Source organism: Leptonychotes weddellii, chromosome 4 (genome assembly GCF_054177405.1).
Source record: "Leptonychotes weddellii isolate Sample4059 chromosome 4, ASM5417740v2, whole genome shotgun sequence".
Classification (NCBI taxonomy): Eukaryota; Metazoa; Chordata; class Mammalia; order Carnivora; family Phocidae; genus Leptonychotes; species Leptonychotes weddellii.
The window spans coordinates 153417103-153436049 of NC_138372.1; the positions used below are offsets into that span (position 1 = coordinate 153417103).

Genomic DNA, 18947 nt, shown 5'->3' on the forward strand with positions numbered 1-18947 from the left:
GATTGGATGCAGAATCCAGCTGTCCTCCAGCAAGCCAGACATTGAAGAGATTAGCAAAAACGCAAAACAATGTTACCCTTCTCATTATTTTTTTTTTTTTGGAAAATAGTTATTTTTCATAAAATTATTATTTATATCAGCATGTGATAGGTTTATTATTGTAGTTTTAAATGAACCAATAAATATTTTTAAACTTTCTGTTTTAACTTCTAATATGTCAAATATAAATAGAATCCATGTAACCAAAGCTCTCAAGGATCCTCAATAATTTTTAGGAATGCAATAGGGTCCTGAGACCAAAAAGTTTGAAAACCACTGCTCTAAACTCACTAGACTTTCCACTGTTTCTTCCTGTGCCAAAAAGAGATTTTCTCTAAGGAATTGGCTCACATGAATTCCAAGTTCAAGATTTGCAGTCAGCAAGCTGGAGACCCAGGAGAGATGATGGTGTATGTTCCAGTCTGAGACCAGAGGCAAGAGAAAACTGATGTCCCAGCTAGAAGACAACCAGGCAAAAAGAGTTCTTTCTTACTCAGCCTTACATTTTATTCAGGTCTTCAGCAGATTGGATGAGGCCCACTCACATTAGGGAGGACAATCTGCTTTACTCAGTCTACTGATTCAAATGTTAATCTCATCCAGAAACACCCCCACAGACACACACACAGGGACATAATGCTTAACCAAATATCTGCGCATCTGGCCCAATCCAGTTGACACATAAAATTAACCATCACACCTTCCATTGATTTAGATCACTACTTAAATATTATTTTATCAGAGAGAGGTTCCTCTATATCACCCTATGTAAAATAATATTAGCATCCCAATAGCCCTTCTATCTCTTTAATCATGCTTCTTCTTCAGGTTTTCTTAGCATGTTTTACCATTTATAAATTATATACCTATTCTTTTATTTCTCCTTCTCCAACTACAATGTAAGCTTCTTAGTCTATTGAACAGTTTGACTCCCTGTTGCCTCCCCAGTGCCTAGAACCGGCACATAGTAGGTCTCAATAAGTATTTGTTGACTAGATGAATAACTACATCACACTATCTGTATAGACTTAAGATTGTAATTAAGGTTGGGAAGCCTGGGTGGCTCAGTTAAGTGTCTGCCTTCGGCTCAGGTCATGATCTCAGGGTCCTGGGATAGAGTCCTGAGTCGGCCTCCTTGCTCAGCAGGGACCTGCTTCTCCCTCTGCCTGCCACTCCCCCTGCTTGTGCTCTCTCTCTCTCTCTCTGACAAATAAATAAATAAAGTCTTTTTTTAAAAAGATCATAATTAAGGTTTGAGGAAGCACAGTTATTAGAGAGGAAGTATTGAATTGCCCTGAAGTAGACTGTGATGTGTTTGTATCAAACACGGTGCTTTAAGCAAGGGAGATAATTATTTCTCTTTCACCTAAAAGTTTGGAACTAGGCAGTTCAGCAAAGGTATGGCAGCTCTGCTTTACAAAGTCCTCAGAGACTCTATGGCATGGACCTTTCTTCTTCGTCCAATTTGGCAGGTAGAGAGCTAGCCATCATATCTTAATTCCAAAAGAGAAGAAGGAAAAAACTAACAAGAAAAGTGAAGCAAAGGGTGCATAACTACTTTTAAAGAAAGATTTCCAAAGCTGTTACACAGCAATCCTACATACACTCATTTGACAGATTTCATCAAATCGCCACACCTGGTTGCAAGTGAGTCTAAGACATATGTCTTTATTCTCGGTGGACACATACATATCTAACATTGGGGTGGTTACTTAAAGAGAGAGGAATAGATATTGAGGGACCATAAGCAGTCTCTGCTAGAGGTAGCCGTTGTTTTAGCCTGCCCTCTTCTTCTGGTAAAGGAACTCCTTTTTTATTAAGAAACTCCCTCACTCTATGCTAATTCCTGTGGCCCTGGTAATATGGTCTATACAGTACTTCCTCTACCAGATGTGGGAATGTGACTCAGGCTGGATGAGCCATCACAGTCTATCCTCAGCTCATTGATTGGTCAAGAGATGAGCACATGACCCAAGCAAGGTCTGGAATGGGCAAGCGTGGCCAGATAGAATTTTCTTTAAGATGTATATATAAATGGTGGAAGAGAAAAGCCTTTTTGCCCTGGGATTCCTAACCTGGGAATTAGTGAATCTGGGGCTACTGACATCCATTTCACCTCAGCTACATGTAAGTTCTTATCTGCAATAGGAGGAAATGAAGCCAAAACACAAAAGCCAGCAGATCCATAGGGTAGAGAGATGGCATCATTTGAAATCTTTGATCCAAGTGTGCCTGAAGCCTGATGTCTCAGTTTCCTCTTTTGCTTAAGTTGGTTTTTGTTGGATATCTGTCCCTTTCATTTGAAATTCCTGACTGAAATGTGTATCATTGGCATAATTTCTTTAAAATTATTCTAAAATGTTATTTACTATCCAATAATGATTAATTTCTGATGTGAAAAGGAAAGAGAGTGTATATGTTTCTGCCTCAAACACCCATTTTTGAAGTCTGGGTTGTCTCCTTTGAAAACTCCCCCTGACCAAGTTTTCCTTTCCATTCTCCCTGCCCACCCCTGCCTGCTCGATGCTCTCCTCTTTGTCACAGAGCACCTGGGCTTCCATCTAACACAATACCACACTAAATTGAAATTACTTGTTTCCAGAACAAACTGTCCCTTGAGATGACCATTTCCTTGATGACAAGGGACTATCCTATCTTATTCATCTTCATATCTTCATTTTTCCAGAACTTACCTCACTACTGGGCATATAGTAATGCTTATATTAAACCTAATGCTGCAAATATGTACCCACAACTTAGTATCATGACCTTGTGGTAGAGGGTCTAAATTACTCTTCCACTTCCTTTGGAATGACTGGCCCAATCCAGTTGACACATAAAATTAACCATCACACCTTCCATTGATTTAGATCACTACTTAAATATTATTTTATCAGAGAGAGGTTCCTCTATACCGCCCTATGTAAAATAATATTAGTATCCCAATAGCATAGTATCAGTCAATAAAATAGTATCAGTCAAATAAATCAAGTCACCTTGAAAGTGAAAATTACAAAACTAAAGTAATAAGTTATATCACGAGCACTATTCAGCTGACTCTGTGAGAATACAATTCTCAAAAATTGAATTGCTGAAAGGTTTCTAAGCAAAACCACCCCAAAAATAGCAAACCAATGCCTTTAATTTTAAATAAATCTCAAGGATCAAATCATAGGAATATACTTTGACAGATAAAGCTTGATTTATAATTGTGAAATTCATAATGCATTAAAGGATTTTTTTAAAATTCTGATTCATTTTTGCATAAAAATTGTTTGAGGTCAGTAAATTTCCTGTAGTTTCTCTCCTTGAGGTGAAAAGCAAGGTCTGATGCAATCACAGAGCCCAAGCAACCAATTATTCCAACTGGCCCCATTTCAGTGTCAAAAAATAAGTGTGCCTTTGGGACAAAAGTAGATATTAAATCAACTATGAATTTTTCCAGTTTACAAGAGGAAAACATGCAATTTAAAGCATTCTGAGTACAAGCATTTACAGGTACTGTAGAGGACTATTTTGCATTTCCTCAAATCCTTAACATCCATTATGCCCCCTCCCACTCCTCACCTCTCTTTTTACCATTTGGTGCCATTTCCTTACTTCAATACAGCTTTGTTCCCACCTGCTTCCATTGTGCTGTTACATAAGATATATCACACTTCTATATGTTTTAGGCCCAACAGTATAATTACATACATACTGTTTTATACCATTGATTTTTAAATCAGGGAGCAGAAAGGAAGAGAAATATACATTTATATTATCTTTTATAATTATGTAATTACCATTCCCAGTGCTCACTGTTTTTTCTCAAGGGTTCATATTACCATCTGCAGTCATGTGCCTTTATCCTAAAGAATCTCCTTTATTATTTTTAGTAAGGTGGGTCTGCTAGCAACAAATTCTCTCAGGTTTTATCTGGAAATTTCTGTATTTGGCCTTCATTTGTGAAGGATAGCTTTGCAGGACATAAGATTCTTGGTTGGCGGTTTTTTCCCCTTCAACACTCCAAATATGTCATTCCACTGCCTTCTTTCCTTCATCGTTTCTGAGAAGTCAAATGTTGGTCTTAGCAGGATTCATTTATATATGATGAGCCCTTTTTCTCCTGCTGCTTTCAAAATTTTCTCTTTGCCTTTATATTTCAATATTTTTACTGTGATGTGTCTCTTAGTAGATCTCTTTGTGTTTATCCTGCTTGCAATTCACTGAGTTTTTGAGATGTGTAAATTGATTTTCATCAAATTTGGAATGTTTTCAGCCTTTTTTTGAAGGGGGGCACATTACTTTCTGTTCCTTTCTGCCTCTCTTTTCTTCTTCTGGTACTCCCATTACCTGTCTATTGTGGTATGCATAATGGTGTTCCACATTTCTCTGAGGTTCTGTTCATTTTTCTTCATTCTTTTTGTTTTCTGTCCTTTGGTTTGCCAAGTCTCTATCAATCTAACTTCCACTTCACTGATTCTTCCAAATTTGTTGGTTCCTCTAGTGAACTGTTCATTTCAGTTATACTTTTTAACTCCAGAGTTTCCATTTGGTTATTTTAAAAACAATTTCTCTTTATTAATATTCTTTGTTTGTTGAGATATTGTCATCATAGCTTCCTTTATTTCCTTAAGTATGGTTTAATTCTTTGAACATACTTATAACAGCTGCTTTGAAGTCTTTGTCCATTAATTTGACAACTAGCCCCCCTCATAGTTTCTGTTGCCTGTTTTCCTTCTGTGTATGAGTCACACTTTCCTGTTTCTTTTTTTTTTTTTTTAAGATTTTATGTATTTATTTGACAGAGAGATAGAGAGAGAGTACAAGTAGGCAGAGCGGCCGGCAGAGTGAGAGAGAGAAGCAGGCTCTCTGCTGAGCAGGGAGCCCGACGTGGGGCTCGATCTCAGGACCCTGGGATCATGACCTGAGCCGAAGGCAGCTGCTTAACCAACTGAGCCACCCAGGCACCCCCACATTTTCCTGGTTTTTTTCCATGTCTTTTTTTTCTTTTAATGGGACATTTTAGGTAATGTATAGCAGCAATTCTGGGCAATGATTTCTCTCCTCCCTTTCTGGGCTTTTGTGTGAGTATGCACACTTATTTATTTGTTTAGTAATATGGGTATACTATTTTAATGAAATGTAATTCCCTTCTCCTGCATCTGACAGTATGAAGCCTCAGTATACACCAGTCATCCTGGAATGACAGTGGTTTTAACAGGGGTTTCTTTGAACTTCTCATTCCCTGACTTCTCTATTTAGTTGTCTATCTCTTTTGTATCACACTCAGCTATTAGACTCCATTAATTGCATGTGATTTTTCTCTTCGTTTTCTCTTCTCCATAAATTGCTCCTTGGTTTGATCTAATTAAATGTAGGCAGGGGTAGTTTGGGGCCAGTCTTTGAAACTTTTCTCACATCGGGGGGGCTCTTAGAAGCTATGTGTTTTCCTGATTCTTTCTAGTAAACTAGCTGGCCTATGGTTTAGCTTGATGCTCAGAACTACCAGCCCCTCTTAATTTCTTTCTACCAAATCTTCATTGTTTTAGAGAATGCCCTTAGGTTTGAACTTCCCCTCATTCTGTTTCAAATAAAGTCAGTTCATTTAGGGGTGAGCTTCAGACCTCTCTGTTCTTACTGGCTGCATCACACCCCCTGGGCAAAATCTCTGAGCCACTGATTCATGTGCTGGACAGTGACAGGGGTCTGCTTCTCTTGGAGTGACACCTCTGCTTTATAAGAGACGTGGGGAGGGGTAGTAGCCTCTGTCCTTCTCAGTTTGGCTCTCCTGGCATGGAATCTTCCCCTATGGGTTAGCTGGGGTGAGGATAATTAGCAACCCATTATTCTCAGACTTCCATGCTTGGAGTAAAGCCTCCACCCTATGAGTGGGGACTGGATGGAGGAGAGGAGTATCCAATCTCATTGATGCACTCACTGAGAACTCAGTCTCTGTAACTTGAAGTTGTACATGATTAGAAATGTTGGCCTGTTGCTCCTGGTAAAATACTGTATCCCTTGATTGGGAACTGAGGGGAATGGCAGCTCTTTTTGGCCTAGAGTGGAGCTTCTATCAAGCTCAGCTAGCAAGGAGAGATAGGGAGGGAGAGGGTGATGATTCAAGTGCCACTGATTCTCACTGATCTTACATATTTAGTAGATTTTGCTGAATAAATATTTCTCCATTTGCTGTACACTCTTAGGACAATTTCCAGAGACTTTAAATAGTTGGGTTGTTTTTTTAAAACCACTTTCACTAGTTATGGTTGTTTCACTGGAGAATAGGTATGCCAATCTCTTGACACCTTTCCAGAAGTTTTAGCCCCTTTTAAAAAATAGAATTCCATAAGCTAACATTATAATTGCTAGTTTTTGTTGTCTTTGCTGACTTTGATTTTTAAGTTGTAATAATAATTGCTAGTAAGGTAGAGAGATGCTATTTTTTCCTGATCAATTTGACTTGATTCCTCTCAAATAAACTTACATACAAATCTGAAAACAGAAGCAGGAAAAGTGAAGCAAGTGGGAACATTTTATAATTTGTCATTAAAAGTATGCAATGTTTTTTTCTTTTTAGTTTTAAAAGGGAAACACCAAGACTAAAGTGAATTTATAGTTATGAAGGAAATCAAGCATGTAGGCACTGGCTACCAAGCTGAGACCCCCGTTTTTATTCTGACCCTACAATATTTTAATGTGGGTAAGTCACTATGAATCCACATACGAATTGCTGCATCTACTCCATGACAATCTTGTTTTCAACATGGCTTCACTAACTGGAACCACTTTTAGTAGGGTACATGTGAATTAATAAAAACGTTATCATTGTAAAAGCTAACAACTGTTGAGTGCATATGCCAAACGTTTTAAAAACTTTCAAATTTATTATTCCAATTAATTCTTTTTTTTTTTTTTTAAGATTTTGTTTATTTGCGAGAGAGAGAATGAGAGACAGAGAGAGTGAGAGGGAGGAGGGTCAGAGGGAGAAGCAGACTCCCTGCCGAGCAGGGAGCCTGATGTGGGACTCGATCCCGGGACTCCAGGATCATGACCTGAGCCGAAGGCAGTCGCTTAACCAACTGAGCCACCCAGGTGCCCCTCCAATTAATTCTAATAACATTACTATGAGGCAGTTTGGATTATTACTGTCCCCATCTTATAGATGAAGCAACTAAGGCACAGAGAGGTTAAGTTACTTGCCTAATATCACACAGTTTATCCATTAGTGATGAGGTTAGATCTGAACCAAGGCAGACTCATTTCTAGAACTTTAGTGGAACTTCGTACTATACTAATACTTAAAAAAAAATTCGTTTCATTACCAAAGAGGCATATAGTAACCTCCTAAGAGTGTTGCTTAGGAAAATTTCTCTAAGGGAATTATTCATTCACTTATTCAAAAACTCTCTGAGCACCTATTACATCCATGAAGCTGGATTATTCAATTAAGTATGGAAACTGAATACCAACCTTTTAGGATAAAAGTTGACTCCTCTCAGAATGGAAAATAGCTTCATGAGAATCAAAACCCAAGAGTCACACTGTTAAGCAATAGCTGTAATTGTGGGAAAGGGCTTAAGATTTTAATGAGCATGTACTACAAGCCAGGCACCATGTTAAGCTAAAATGCTTTATGTAAGTAATTTCATGTCCTTCCTCCAAAAACCACAAGTAGTTAAGAGCTCAGGCTGTAAGTCTGCCTTGTGGGGTCTGAATCCACTTCCATCAGAGACTAGCTGTGTAAATCAGATATATTATTTAACATCCCTGGGCCTTAGTTTCCTTATCTGGAGATTGAAGATAATAATACTTTGTAGCAGGTAGGAATGTATTTCAACTGCAAGTAAAGAAATATCTGATAAAAGTGGCTTAAACAAATAAGGGTCTATTCTTCCACATAACGGGAAGCCTGAAAAACGGAGACTGCAGATGTTGGTTTAGCATTTCTACAATGTCAGGGCTGGCATCTATGATGCTTTCAGCCCTTTCTTGGGAAGCACAGCTAGCTGCTACAGTTCCAGACATCATGTCAGTATTTAGGGCAGAAAGAGAAGAGGGGACCAGCCACAAGGTTCTCTTTGATCCATAAAACTAAGGCAGAACCAGCAGATTTCTGCTTATGTCTCCATGGCCAGAACCCTGTCATATATGGTCACTTGAGCTACAAGTGAAGCTTGAAAAGCAAATACGTAGGAGACGCATTGTCACCCACACAAAATCAGGGTTCTAGGAGCAAGGGAGGGGAGAATGAGTATTATGGGAAGAGCACCTAAACAAGTGTTTGCTACACTCCTTCATGGGTAGGAGAATTAAGAGAAGTTCTGCTGCAAACTTAATGCAATCTGGGGTCCTCATCCAGGGCCAATAGATGTTAGCTATTTTATTTGCAAATGAAGAGGTTAAACAGCTTACTTCAAATCATAGTTTCTATACAAGACAGACAAAATTTAAAGGCAGCCTCATGGACTCCAAAGTGTATGCAGTAACAAATAGGTAAAGGGGATCAACAGTGCACTTATTGTGATGAGCACTGAGAAATGTATAGAATTGTTGAATCATTATATTGTGCGCCTGAAACTAATATAACACCGTATGGTAATTATACCTCAATGAAAAAAAAAGTCATTAGGGCAACTGGGTAGAGGCACTTAAAGGGTTCTTTTCCTCCTGAACTCCTTTTGGTGCTCTACTTAATATTCACGGTTTTTTCCTCCATAGATATGCTAAGGTATGCCTCAGCCAGAGCCCCTGCAGTAATTAGTGGAAAAAGAAGTGAAGTAGACAGCTCTTGTGTTAAGTCTTCTGAATCACCAGGCAACTGCCTAAGATGCAGCAGAAAGACATCTGCGTTTAACAAAAAACTCTTGTATTTAATAGAAGAATTGCCATGAAGCTCGATTGTTTGATTAAGCATGGAAGCCAAATACTGACCTTTTAGGATAATAGTTGGCTCCTCTCAGAATGGAAAACAACTGCATGAGAATCAAAACCTGATGTGTAAGTGTCCCCTCAAAGCAAGATATTCAAAAGATGTTAGAAGCTTTAGCCAGGAGAATCGGCATCTCTCTTTTTCAGCTACAAAAACTTACCATTACTAATTAAAACCACGGTATTGAAGATGATGCCTCCCCTACGCATGAAAGACTTGGTTCCACATTTGCAAGGTGTAAGGAAAACGTGAGGTCTGGTGACCTCATATAGAATAACCCCACACATATAATTACTGTGTACAGAGGTGTCTGGAGAGCAGATTTTTAATCAATGCCAGGAAAAGCCTGTATTGCATTAATAGAAAATGTAGAACACATGGTTCCAAGCCTGTTTGCTTAACCATAAAATGAGCAGAGTATTGCTGACTTGACTTCTTCCCATAGGGTGAAAGAGCAGAAGATAAGTTTCATGAAGACACAATCTATGTCCACAGAGATGGCAATGTTTGTTATTCTTGAGGAATTCAAGGATGATCAACTTTGACCTTGCCAAGTAGGAACATGAAAATGACAATCATAACAACAATCAACCACCCACACAACAAACCGTTTACCACTGCCATCATCATTTCATAAAAGGATGTTTTAAACACCACGCTACTAGGATAGACATACTTATTCTCAAAGCAAAAGACAGTACTCTACATTGAATGAGTTTTATGGAAGTCTTACTGCCTCCTCCCAAATTTTTCTTGTTTGATATGCACAAATTAACATTTAGGCCACAGAATCCATCCAGGCATTGTTTTCTCAGATGGACTTTCTGGACATGGGGTTTCAAGGACAATCTCTGGTGTAGGATTACAGGCAGGGCCCAGGAGTTTCAGGATGCAAGCAATTAAAAATGTATATGAGGAAATTTTTATAGTGTTTATCTGTAATTGGAGCAGAGAATTTGGCAAGGCTTCCCCCATACGCTTCATGGTCTGTCTTAAAGTATCTCAATAGTTTGTTTAGACTTCAGGTTCAAGTACCTTACATATTCATTTTAACTCTATTACTAGAACCTAGTCACCTCGAAGGCAGGGGACTTACATACATCCAGTGATATCTACTGAGTTGGTGGGAGCTTGATGATTGTAGATTCTGTAAAAGTTCTAAGAGCCCATCATAGCAGCTGATGAACATCACTGTGAGCTGGTCCTGGGGAAATGCTGGATCTGTCCAAAGAGCTAAGAAAAGAGAAAACTGTTTACTGTCAACTGAAAACTTTCATGTTCACATACCTAACTACATGACATCTCATGCATAGGCTGAGCATACGCAGATGGTCTGAGGCTGAAATGTAAGTTCTCTCTAGAAAATTCAAATAAAACCAATCAAGGCTATCCATATTTAAAAGCTGAAATAAGGACTCTATAAGCTAGATTTTCTTACACCCATGTGACCTTCTCTAGGTATTTACTGTATAATGGTAATGGAATAATCACAGGAGATTGGTAGCAGGCAGGAAACTTTGAGACAGTCTTAACGAGTCTTCTCGTTTTTCAAGGAAACTGACCCCAGTGAGGTTGGGTGATTTCTTTGAGGCCATCACAAGAGACACGAAGACGTTGGGACATAAAACTCAGGTTTCCTGTTTTCCAGAACCATGATCTCTCCACAGTATTACTGACTCTCTGGCTGATAAAAACACCTTCTACTTTCATATTCAATTCAATAAAAATAGCCCATGGTTAGTGCCAAGAGTGACTTGCAGTGGCATTAGATAGTTAAGGGACAATAAGCATCATAAACAGGATAATGACATGACCTCCGCCCTCAGTGAGTCATAATTAAACAGGAAGGACTTCACACACCCAAGTAACATGTTTTTGGGGTAAAAGTTTATCTTGAGAAATAAAATTTTCGAATTTTTCAACACACCCAATTTGCTGAGTCCTTTCCTCTTTCCTACTATATTCTTAATATCTAACATGTGCATGTTACATAGAATATCTGGTATTAGGCAACTAGATATTCCTGTTGAAAAACAAAGTCCTCTAGTGTTTAGTTCTCAATGTTTGAAAGTATGAATGAAATAATATACTTTATGCAATTCTCCTTTGTACAAAACTCTGCACATCAGTCTATACCCTGGCATGCAAACTTCTAATTGTAACACCAATCAAATTAAGAATGTTACTTAACTGAATGCACATCAGTGTTACCCTAATAAATGTTCCAACTAAATACCATCACAGTAAAAGCATTGAAGGATATGACTGAACCTAAAAAACTATATGAGCACTCTATGAGTTACTCATGCAATGAGAAAGGAGTGAAAGAAGTAATTCTGAGTGGTGTGAACTTGGAGGACAGGGACTGTCTTGTTGATTCTATTATCATAGTCCTAGAATATGGAAAAATAATGAGCATTCAAAAATACTGTATGCATGAGTGAAAGAAAAGAAAGAAGGGAGGGATGGAAGGACGGACAGATAGAGGTTGGTTGATTAGAACTTGAAAAATCTAAGTATCAGAGGAAGTATTTTAGTGGAGTCTCAACAGATACAACTTCCTTAGGCAGCAAAAACTCTGTAGAAAAGGGGAAAGCATTCCAGACAGGAATAGGTGGGCTCTTACTTATCTACAGCCAAGCAGGCTGCCCACAGTCCTACTCTGGAGACAGCTATCCACATGCACTCCAGCAACCCCTAGGAGGAGAAAGACCATAAAGTGTATCGCATCATGCTGGATGTCTGTCAATATATTTAGAGCTCGTCAACTAGGATTAGCTTGGCTGACTAAATTCTTCTTTAAGAAGATAATTTGGGTAGAGGCGGTGGTAGAAATAAGAGGCAGTTCTAGAAATGACAGATCTGGGTTAAAATTTTGTTGCTTCCACTTACTTAGCTGTATAAACTAAATGCAAGCTCAATGAGGGCAAAAATTGTGTCTCTCTTGTTCATGAATTTATCTCAGTGCCTAGCAGACAGAATGTACCTACAAAATAGTGGATGATAAATTTTAATCATACAATGCACTTAAGAGTTTCCTCATCTGTAAAAAAAAGGATACTGCCACTCATTTCACGTGGTGCAATGAGTTGAAACAAGAAAATGCACATGTGATATGTAGCACTGTGCCAGGCTCATGGGAGATGCTTAATGAGGAGCTGTGATTAGAAACAATAAGGCTTTGTTTTGTCTTGAATGGGGATTTCCATGTAATTTTAATTAGAGATTTATAATGATCTTCTCTCTTATTAGCTGAGAGACAGTAATGAGAGTCTGGAGCAAACAGCCCCAGAATTCTCAACCTGGGTAGTACCCACTCCCAGGGGAGCACTGAAGATAGGCCAGGAGTTTGATTGTTCCAGTGACTGGGCCTGGTTAGTGTGCTGGGACCAGAGTGTCAGATGTCCAGTAACATGTGGGACAGTCCTACACAAAATACCCCAATGGCCCCAATGTGCTCCTACTGAGAAGCACAGTGTAATCTTGAGACTTTAAGAAGTCTACTCGTTGCCTGCCACCTTTTGCTTTAAAACACTATATGTACAACTTTATGAAAAGTATTTGCAAGTTTTTGCAAGTGCAATTTAAATTACACTTACCCCTATTTTGTTGGGTAAGTTCTTTGTGTACATGGTGTACACAAAGAAATATCAGATTCTATCACAGTATAAGATAAATTCGGTTAAAATGTCATAATTATTTTTTATGATTGCACCGAGGGAAAAAGTTCTTGTGAAATAGTCAATCAAACAAAAAACATGGCACTAAAAGCAGAAAATGTGTTTGCAAAAGACATCAAGGATTTTTATCTTGTCAAAGAAGGAACCAAGACCTTTCTTAAGAGAATCAGAGAGCCACTTTGAAGAACTCTTATTTCCCTCCTTCCATGTATTGTCTCCTTCTGGCCCTGTATTCCACATAGAGAACATCTGTGTCCCGTTAAGATTTTAGTTCCCCTGCTGAGCAACAGTCTTGCCAGTTTCAAGCCTAGGTTTTGCTTATTCCTTTGCAAAGAGGAAGACAGAGGAATGATGATAAAAGATCAAGGCACCAAAGAGGGAGAAACAGCTCAAAAGTGTAAGGTCAAAGATCTAGAATAGGGACCTTCCAAGTCGAGGGCTTGTGTACTCCAAAGAGCATACAAGAGATAGAAGACTGTACTAGAGTCCCTACTTACATTTATCTATCTACATATAAATGGACATTGAGATCATCTCCTGAATCCTGTGTCAGACAATATTGTGAGGTATTTCATAGCATCAAGGGATTGGGGACGGTGTCATCTTCACTCATTCCTCTATTTTGACATATTGCAGTTTATTGTGTCCAGTTAAATGGACTTATGGGTTATGTTACCTGTTTTAACTAAACCAAACACCACAAAGTAGACAATGGTCTTTCAAAGATTTCTACAGAACACACTGGATTGAAGACAATACCAATCCTGCAAGCACATGCAAACAAATGAAAAAGAGCTAAGCCAATGCTTGTTTCATAGCATGAGCTCTACCAAAGCCAGAGCACAAGACAGAAGCACGATGACCAGTTGCTTGAGTCAGTGCTGTCCAATAGGACTGATGATGAAAATGTTCTAGAGTGGCGCTGTCCAACATGGTAGCCACCACCTAGAAAAAGTTATTAAACTTTTCAAATGTACCTCATGACACTGAGAAACTAAATTTTTATTTTTTTAATTTAATTTAAATTTAAATAGCCACTATTTAAATGGCTATTTAAATGTCTAGTGGCTACTATCCTGGACAGTGCAAGTCTATGAGGTAACAAATAGAGCCAGTTCTTAGGTTTGAATCCAAATGCTGACACCTACAAGCTGTGTGACCTTTACCTTAACTTTTCCATGTTTCAGTTTCTTCATCATAATCATACTGCCTATGTCATATAGTTGTTGTTAAGATCAAGTTAATTAATGCATAAAAAGTACTTGGAATATTGCATAATATATAGGACATTTTATTAGCCCCTAATCAGATTGGAGAAGAAAGAAATTATTCATTTGAAATACAAATTGACAAATGCTTATTACTCATGAACCTTGAACAAAGTTTATATTGGACTTTAAGATATTAAATAGTAGGAAGGGATCACAAACTTCAGGACATTAACAAATAATTTATTTCATCTTTATCCTTCCTTGTATAATTTTATGATGAATATGGTAGCTATTAATCCAACTATATAAACTATGTAATTATTTTAAATGTGAATGACATTAAATACACCAATGAAAAGACAAAGATCGTCAGCACAGATTTAAAAAACACCACCCAAGACCACACTATGTGTTAATATATACTTATAAATACACACACATTAGATATATGCACTCTTTTTTTTTAATTAATGGAATAAACAACCAAAAATGTTTAGAGATTACTGGGCTAACCCAAGAGAAATGTTTATTTTAGCAAAACAAAACAAAACAAACAAAACAAAAAACAGTGCTGGGTGTATCAGCATTCAATTACTATGTTTAAGTCATGTAGATAGAGTTAAAAAAAATTTTTTTTAAAGGATCATTGTTTGCCAAGAAACTTTAAAAGGCACAGTAGTCTGTGATGAACAGAGGAGGTTCTCAATAATTACATTTTGTTTTATTAAATGGTAAGGATATTCTTAAGTTAAGGTCTGACCATTAAGGGACAATAAATTCTCTGGAATAATTGGTCGAGAAACCTCTATTTCAGTGATAAAATAGTCCAAGTAGTATAAATACCAGGGTGACATTAAAAGTCACACATACGGAATAGCATTTTCCAAAATTACAGTAAGTGTTCCTAAGATTTTCACAGATGTGACAGAAGAAAGTTCCACAGTCAAGTAAGTTTGGGAAAATACTGTGTTAAACAGGTTTCTTTACTACAGAACTTTTTGGAACCTGAGAGAGGCCTCCAACGGTTAGAGTGAAACTTTAAGAGGGCATATTCAGTTTCTCAATTATCTCCAATCATAAAATCCTCACCTTTTTTTTTTTTTACAGTATCTAATTAGAGAAAAAAAATTTCCTTTTTTAAGGCTAGCCCCTCAGCCTGTTCTTCTCTTCTTGTAAGAATTTCTTTTATATTTCTGCTCCTAAGCTTTACAGTTGTCACCCTTTGGGTCTTTATCATTGCTCCCTTTGACCTCTCTCCAAATATTCCTCTGTTAAGTGCATACATTTTCTTCTAAAATCCTGAAGTGAGGAAAATGAATTTTTTTTAATCTCTTCAAAAAGTAAGTAATTTAGGTTATAAAAGTCAAAATACACTCATAGCTTAGAAGGATTACAATTCTAAGAGCACCTCTTCCTACTTTGCAAGTGTTCCCACATACCCTTGCCCCAGTTTCCCCCGTTAATGTTGAACTCACTGTAGCTCATTTGTCCAAACTAAGAAACCAACGTCGGTGCATTAACGAAACCCCAGAACGTACTTGGATTTCACTAGTTTTTTTCACTGATGTTCTTCTTCTGTCGCAAGATCTGACCAGGAAAACTCACTGCATTGTCATCATGTCTCCCTTGTCTCCTCTGATGGGACAGTCTGTCATTTGTTTTTCATACATTTAATGGCTTTGAGGAGTAATGGTCAGGAATTTTGCAGTGTCCCTCACTTGGATTTGTCTGATGTTTTTCTCATGATTAGAGCAGACAGACTGGCACTGTGGGGTTTTTTACCAGAGGTGCCCTTCTCATCACATCATACTAATGAGGACTATATTAACATGACTTACCACTGGTGCTGTTTACCATGGTCACCTGGCTAATGACGAGTCTGTCAGCTTTAACTGGAAAGCTACTATTTTCCCCTTCCATACTCTAGCCTTTGAAGTGAGTCACTAAGTCTAGCTTCCACTCAAAGGCAGGGTGCCAGAAGTCGAGAGCTTTGAAAGGACAGTCCCACTTGGGCTGGAGCACATTGGATATGAAGAAATTTCATTTATTTAGATTAAGAGGTTGGAAACAGAAGAGATGAGTTAGGAGAGGAGGATGGGGAAACTAAGTAGCTTTCCAGCTATTTACCAGACAAGGATTTCAATGGAAAGATGATACTTTGATCAATATGTCTTTCTCAGGACTTTCTAAGACTTTGGTAGTAAGGTAGCTTCTCCATTCTCCTTGATAATCACCCAAAAGAAATGAGACAAGAAACACATATTGTAAACTTCAACATCAAAGAAGTTGAAGAAATGTGAAATACAAATCCACAACCCACGAGGCAGAGAGCGTGAAGCAAAATGCAAGACGATCACAGACAATGCCATCCCGGCAGCTCTCAGGCCAATTCAGCAAGAAGTCAGACAAAAAAAATAAATTAGAAAACTAAATTTATCAACATTAGACAAGAGGTAATAAAATTATCATCATTTACAGATTCAGATACTTTTAAGTAAAACCCAAGAAATAGTTAAAATGCTGCAAATAGTGAGAATTTAGCAATGTGGTTGTGATGGCTAATTTTAGGTGTCAATTTGACTGCGCCAAGGGATGCCCACCTAGCTGGTTAAACATTATTTTGGGGTGTTTCTGTAAGGGTGGTTCAGGAAGAGATTAGCATCTGAATTGGTGGGATGAGTAAAGGAAACGGCCCTCCCCAGTGTGGATGGGCCTCACCTAACCTGCTGAGGGCCTCAACAGAACAACATGTATTGGAAGGTTGAATCCCCTCTGTCTGATGAGAGTGGGGACAGGGATCTTCGGCCCTTACAGTCTTGGTTCTCAGAACTTCAGACCCAGACTGGAATCTATACTAGGCTTTCTTGCTCTCAGGCCTTTGGACTACACCACTAGCTTTGCTGGGTCTCTAGCATGCAGACAGCAGACTGCAGAACTTCTCAGCCTCCAAAACTGTCAATACCTTATAACAAACATATATATATTTCTCGAGAACCCTGATTAATAGAGTAGCTAAGCACAACATCAGCATAAAATAATCTTATAATGAAAAGACATCATTTAAAAAATACCAAAACACGGGGCGCCTGGGTGGCTCAGTCGTTAAGCGTCTGCCTTCGGCTCAGGTCATGATCCCAGGGTCCTGGGATCAAGCCCCGCATCGGGCTCCCTGCTCAGCGGGAAGCCTGCTTCTCCCTCTCCCACTCCCCCTGCTTGTGTTCCCTCTCTCGCTGTGTCTCTCTCTCTCAAATAAATAAAAAATAAAATCTTTTAAAAAAAAAAAAATACCAAAACAGAAACTACCTTGTAATGAAGTTAAAAAGAAATACTGTTCTGATAGGAATATTGACATCACTAATACAAATCATCAACATCAAGATACCAATTCTAACTCTTGATTTAACACACAACCAATACCAACTACAAAAACAATTTCATGGAGGGACGAAAAAGCCTGATTCTAGTATTTATGTAGAAAAACAAATCCACACAAAGGCAAAATTACAGGGACGGAAAATCTGTCAGTGGAAGGCAGGGGTTGGGTGGTGGAGCTGCTGACTACAGAGGGGCAGCACGAATGAATTCTGCAGTGATGAAACTGGTGGTTGGAGATACAAGTCCAAGCATCTGTCGAACCCATAAAAATGTACACAAGAAGTGAGTTTTACTGGTATGTAAATTAATAAGTCAACTAGAAAAAGAAAATAACCCATAGGAACAGCGAAGAGATTATGAAAAGTAATGGAGGGAGCCTAGCTCTACCATATTAAAATGCAGACAGCGCTACAATGATCTCACCAGCATGGTACTGGCAGGTGAGCAGACAGATGCATGAAACCAGCTACAAAGTCCAGAAATGGACCCAAACAATAAGGGAATTCAGTATGCAACACTTGAAATCTAGAGAGAAAAGACGGGAGTTTTATTTTTTTTAACTTTTTTTTTTTTTTAGTAAACTCTACACCCAACGTGGGGCTCAAACTCACAACCCGAAGATCAAGAGTCACACTCACTAGCAAATAAACCAGCCAAGCACCCCAAAAAGACAGAGTTTTAAATACATAGTGTTGGGTGGCATTCTGGAAGGAAAAAAATAAAGGGCTGGATCTCTACCTCCCATTTTCTATCAAAATAAATTCCAGATGGATTCTAGTTGGATAGAAACCCAAAACATAAAACTTTAAAACCAACAGAAAAAAATAGAATTCTTTTATAATCATGGAATAAGAAAGACCTTTGTTAGTATGACACAAAATGTGTAGTCATAAAAGATAAGCTATACCAAAGTTAAAAATTTCTACAATTATCATTTGTTAAAAAAAAATGTCCATACTGTATAGATGTATGTACAGACTAGCTCTGGAGAGACACACGTAATACTGCCAACAACTTCTGGGGAAGGAGGCTGGGGAGACTTACACTAGAACTCTGTGTTGTTTGTGTGTAATTACGTATTTCAAAAACATGAATAATTCTTGTGTTGTCTGCTCCTAACCATCAGCTTAAATAACTGAAAGCCTGCCATAAAAAAAAAAAAAAGTGCCTCACAGGAAACATCCAATATAAATATCCAACTGAGAAAGGACACAGGTATCATACAGTTCCTAGTACAGTCCTGACTATACAAGACATCCTTAAGTTATATAGGTAGCTCTTATTTGTCACCATCTTCTGACAACACTAATAGTTCTTTTGAAATATATCCTTACTATTTTCAAAGTTGGGGATTCTACATATGGTATCACACTGTACACTGTAACATAACATACGCCATTTTCCAAAAATAATTTCAGCGGACCAACACTAAATTAATCGGAATCTTGAAATAACCGCCATTTAGGCCCTTCTACATCTGATCACATTCCCTTTTGCACTCAGGCTCCAAGTCAACTGCACTGCTTGAACATCCCCTTGCTTTCCTCCATCCTTTTGAAAAAACACCATTCCTTCTACTGAGAGAACTTTCCCCATCTCTACTGAAATCATTCTCCCTAGCAAGGCCAGCTCAAATCCTGCCTATCCACAAAGGTAGAGAGCTTTGCGGACAGGTACACACACAAAGAGAAGGGTAACAAAGATATAAAAAGATACAAAGGCAGAATG

The 18947-nt window shown here is 38.2% G+C and overlaps 1 protein-coding gene across 14 annotated transcripts in view; it reads right to left on the reverse strand.

Annotated features, from left to right (window-relative positions):
* The window catches only part of ENPP2 (ectonucleotide pyrophosphatase/phosphodiesterase 2), a 142448-nt gene extending 132291 nt beyond the window's left edge, over positions 1–10157 (reverse strand). For all 14 annotated transcript variants that reach the window (XM_081816454.1, XM_081816453.1, XM_081816452.1 and 11 more), the window contains exon 1: positions 10050–10157. In XM_081816454.1, the coding sequence (XP_081672580.1) occupies positions 10050–10142 (93 nt within the window). In that variant the 5' untranslated portion in view covers positions 10143–10157. The remainder of the gene's footprint in view (positions 1–10049) is intronic.
* Positions 10158–18947: the final 8790 nt, after the last annotated feature.